Source organism: Chrysochloris asiatica, unplaced genomic scaffold (genome assembly GCF_000296735.1).
Source record: "Chrysochloris asiatica unplaced genomic scaffold, ChrAsi1.0 scaffold00098, whole genome shotgun sequence".
In the NCBI taxonomy this organism is placed as follows: Eukaryota; Metazoa; Chordata; class Mammalia; order Afrosoricida; family Chrysochloridae; genus Chrysochloris; species Chrysochloris asiatica.
Genome location: NW_006408616.1, coordinates 339,359 through 343,544, shown reverse-complemented (window position 1 = coordinate 343,544; position 4,186 = coordinate 339,359). Strand labels below are relative to the sequence as shown.

The window sequence follows — 4,186 nt, the reverse complement described above, 5'->3', positions numbered from 1 at the left end:
GAAGCACATTCCATTTTTAGGAGCACTGCATTTATATTATGAGACTTTAGTTAGTAATTAGTTTCAAACAATTCATAACAAAACTGTTTGATAACTGAAACTTGGAACACACAGATTCACATATTCACACTTGTCATTAAAAAGGCACTGTTAAAGCAGACAGGGAAACACTAGAGTATTTTTACAAAAACAATGAGAACTGCAGGGTTGGGTTATCCTCTATAGAGGTAAGTAATTCATTGGTACTCTGTTTAAAACCTCAGCTATACTCCTCTTGCCATATGTTGGTGAGAGCATGGCACCAAGATGGTTGCTGGATCGAACTAGAAAATTTGCCAGGCGTTGCGTCGCACAAGTGGCAGTGTTTGTTGCATTTCCGTTTTTCCACCTGGTTACTGATAACATCAAATAAATGTGGAAGATTAGAGACTTCATATATGGATTCATACAGCTGTATGATGAAAGCTAACAGAAATATTTTCACATAAGTAACTAAATATTTTGAATTGAAAATATTTGGATGATGGACAGATTTTTTGACACCATAAAGTTACAGCAGAATTACTTTTTGAATAGAAAAGTACATAACACATAATAGTCACTGTTGCATTTCCCAGTTTGATTCTTTTCTTTAGAAGTTCAGAATATGTTTTAGATAATGAAAAACATAAGTCTTCACTTTATATTCTTATAAGTCTACTGATGAATTTATTTCCAGTTAGGTTGGTGGTGCTGTGAGTTAGGCATTGGGATGCCAGCTGCAACTTGGGTTGTTCAGACTCAACAGCCTCTCTGTAGAGAAAGATGCGATTGTCTATTCCTATAAAGATTTACAGTTTTAGAAACCCTATGTAGCATCACTATGAGCTGGAACTGACTCCCTGTCAGTGGGTTATGTGTTAAGATGAATTTGCATAAATGGTGAAGCATTCACTTACTAATCAAAGTGCTTTGGAAGAAAGGCCACAGACTTGGAAACTGTGGAGCACAGTTCCTCTTTGATACATGTGGGGTTGTTGTGAGTCAGAATCATATCTGTGGCAACTGGTAACTGGTAAAAAATGGATTTAGAATCTAAGGTGTATCTTTAGTTTGGAATATATGGAAAAATGCTAAAGTATATTTATTCTTCAAATATTTTCAATAAGAATTAATCATTATTAGTTTTTTGTTTGTTTTTTTTGTGATCCAGGAGTGAAATATCAGGCATTATAAAGCCTCAAGGGAATCAAATGTATCGCTTGTTCAGGCACTTTGATTATTATAATGTAGGAGTTCTATTATTCAGCATAAATACATGAATCTTCTTACTTCCTACCACCTTCTAGGTTCCTGTACTTTTAACGGTGTTAATCAAAGGACTAGGTTAAAAACCACATTCTTCCAGCTGCCTGAAACAACTGTATAAATTAAAGATAAGTCAGAAATGATAATCACTGTGAAATGATTCGTTAGGATGTTAACTTCAGTTTTCACTTACAGAAAGTATTTATATCAGCTCCATATTTTTGTATTTCCTTTTACTTAAACGTGTTTTCAAAATGAAATTAAAAATTGATATAGAAGAATAACATTACTTAATGTTTGTTGACTATTAGGAAAACTAGGAAAATGTTTTCGTTTTATCTCCATATTGTTGAAACTTGGGCTAAGTGTAAAGTGGGGAAAAGATACAGGTGTGCAGTTAAAACTCAATGTCTAGAGCCAGTGGAGATAGATAATTTGAGGCAAAATTTTATAGAACTTCTCAATGTATTTATTTTTCTGTGGAGTAGTTCATTATCTGCCTTTCTGTATGTTGTTGTTGTTGTTGCGTGCCATTGTGTCGGTTCCCACCCATAGAGACCCTGTATAGGGTTTCCTAGGAGCGACTGGTGGGTTTGAACTGCTGACCTTGCAGTTCAAACTGACCTCGCGGTCCAGCACATTATCCTGTAATGTCACACCAGTACTCCATACTGTATTTCTGTAGAGATAACGTTGGGCAAAATTTAAAAAGATTTACCTGAAATTTTAGGGGTTTTACTCTCCTATTTCTTCTGAAATACAGAAAACTCTTATAGCATCAGGTGAAGTGCGTATGTGTTGAATGTAAGTGTATGCTGACAAACCAATTATGTAGGCAAAGGACACCACTTTGGGACCTAGGTAAATTGTCTGCATATCATTCTTACGTATACTATCTGTTCAGTTATTTATGTGCGGTAAGCGTGTGTACTAAGCATGGCCAATGTACATTTCAAAAGAAAGCTTTAATGCTGAAGGGTTGAAACAGTAATTGTGTACATTGGACATAAAACTCTTAAAGATGATAAACTTTTCTTAAAAAACAGAACTTCAATTTGGCCCATAAATTTCAGATTAACATATTTAAAGCAATAACATATATTATGGGTCAAATTATTAAAGTTCCAAGGGATTTATATTTCATAATATGTTTGGCAAGTACCCGGAGCAGAGTGTGAAATATTCTATAAGCTAAATATCTGAGAAATAACTTGAAAATTGGTTTTAAGGTCAATAAGAGATATAAAAATTATTGTCATGGCTGCTAAACTAAGGGTTGGTGGTTTGAATCCATCATATGTAACCATCTGCTTCTGTAAAGATTTACAGCCTTGGAAACCCTACAGGGAGTTTCTACTGTATCCTAGAGACTGGCTATGAGTTGGAATTTACTTGAGGGCAAAGGATTTGGTTTTTAATTGGAGTTTGCTCAGTTTGTTAGAAGAAGAGTCCTTGTTCTACTTAAAAAAAATATGTTTTAAAAACCTTTAGCTTTGTTGTTTCCCTAACTGTAAAACTGGTTTCCCAAATAAGAATGTTCATGTAAGCAAACTATTTAATATGCTTAATGTTTTTCCAAAACAATCATTAGGATAAAAAAGGTGGCTGAACTAGTTAGTGAGAAGCATCACACCCCTACCCTGAGATGTATTTCCTCATTGCTTACCTGGCCTGAGGTGGCCTGTCAGCTAATACTGACCATGCGGAAGCACATACCACCCATTGTCATTGAGTTAATTCTGACCCATGGGGCCGATATGTTGTTGTGGCTAACTGCCTTTTGAGTTGATTCCAACTCATAGGTACCCTGTATAGTGTTTCCAAAGAGGGGCTGATGAGCTTGAACCACCAACCTTGTTGTTCAAACTGACCTTGCAGTCCAGTGCATTAACCCACAGCACCACACCAGGCTCTATGGACTCTATGTTGTTGTTAAGTGCCTTCAAGTCAGTTCCAACTTGTAGCGACCCTGTATAGGGTATCCAAAGAGCAGCTGGTAAGCTTGAGCTGCTGACCCTGAGGTTCAATCCTATGTATAGTGCAGTGCATTAACCTGTGGCGCCTATTCTATAACATTTCTGAGACTGTAATTCTTTGTGGGAACACGCAGCCTTATTTTTCTTCTTCAAAGTAGTTGGTGGGTTTGAACCTCTGGTCTTGTGGTTAGCATCCCAATGTTTAACCCACTGTACCACCAGCCCCCCCCCTTTGGAAGCACATGGAAAATATTGAACTTAAAAGATTTTGAACAGTAATGACTACAGGTCAAACTCTAAGTCCTAAATTGACTCTTTTTAAAAACTTAATTTCAAGGGATTTAGAAATTGCTGGTTTTCCCTGCTCTACACTCTGAACATTCATGTTTAGAGGTATGTCAACTCCTTTAATGAGCTCAGTTTGGTCGCTATATAATTATGTTTTTCACTACCATTATGATTTTTTTGCCTCAGTTATGAATATAAAGTAAAATTAAAATAACTATTTTGGAGGGATATAATTTTGTATAGACAGTTTGCTACTTCTTAATCTCTTCTCAAATAAATATAAAAGTTGGACAATTTACAAACAAATGATTAAGTCTCCTGAATAAGATGATATGGAATACTAAATTCATATTACCTTTGGTTTTTAAACGAATTTAAAATTTGAAGTATTTTATACATAGGTTTTCATAGCATTTTAAGAAATTTATGGAATATTACATGGTTGCTTAACTCAGGGTGATGAACTCCCCCCTTTAAAAATGACCAAAGGCACTAATTTTTTAAAAAATGTTTTATTGTGAATTATATGATAGTTTACATGAGAGAACTTTAGTTTTACATTCATTCCCTCGTATATCATTTCATTGCCATGGTTCCAATCCCCTCCATGCATCATCAACCAACCAAAGGGTATA

General features: G+C 35.3%; 1 protein-coding gene across 1 annotated transcript in view; it reads right to left on the bottom strand.

Moving 5' to 3' along the window:
* Positions 1-219: 219 nt before the first annotated feature.
* IAPP (islet amyloid polypeptide) overlaps positions 220-4,186 on the bottom strand; it is a 7,958-nt gene continuing 3,991 nt past the window's right edge. The window contains 2 exon segments of the mRNA XM_006866928.1: positions 220-369; positions 371-395. Coding sequence (XP_006866990.1) covers positions 220-369; positions 371-395 — 175 coding nt within the window.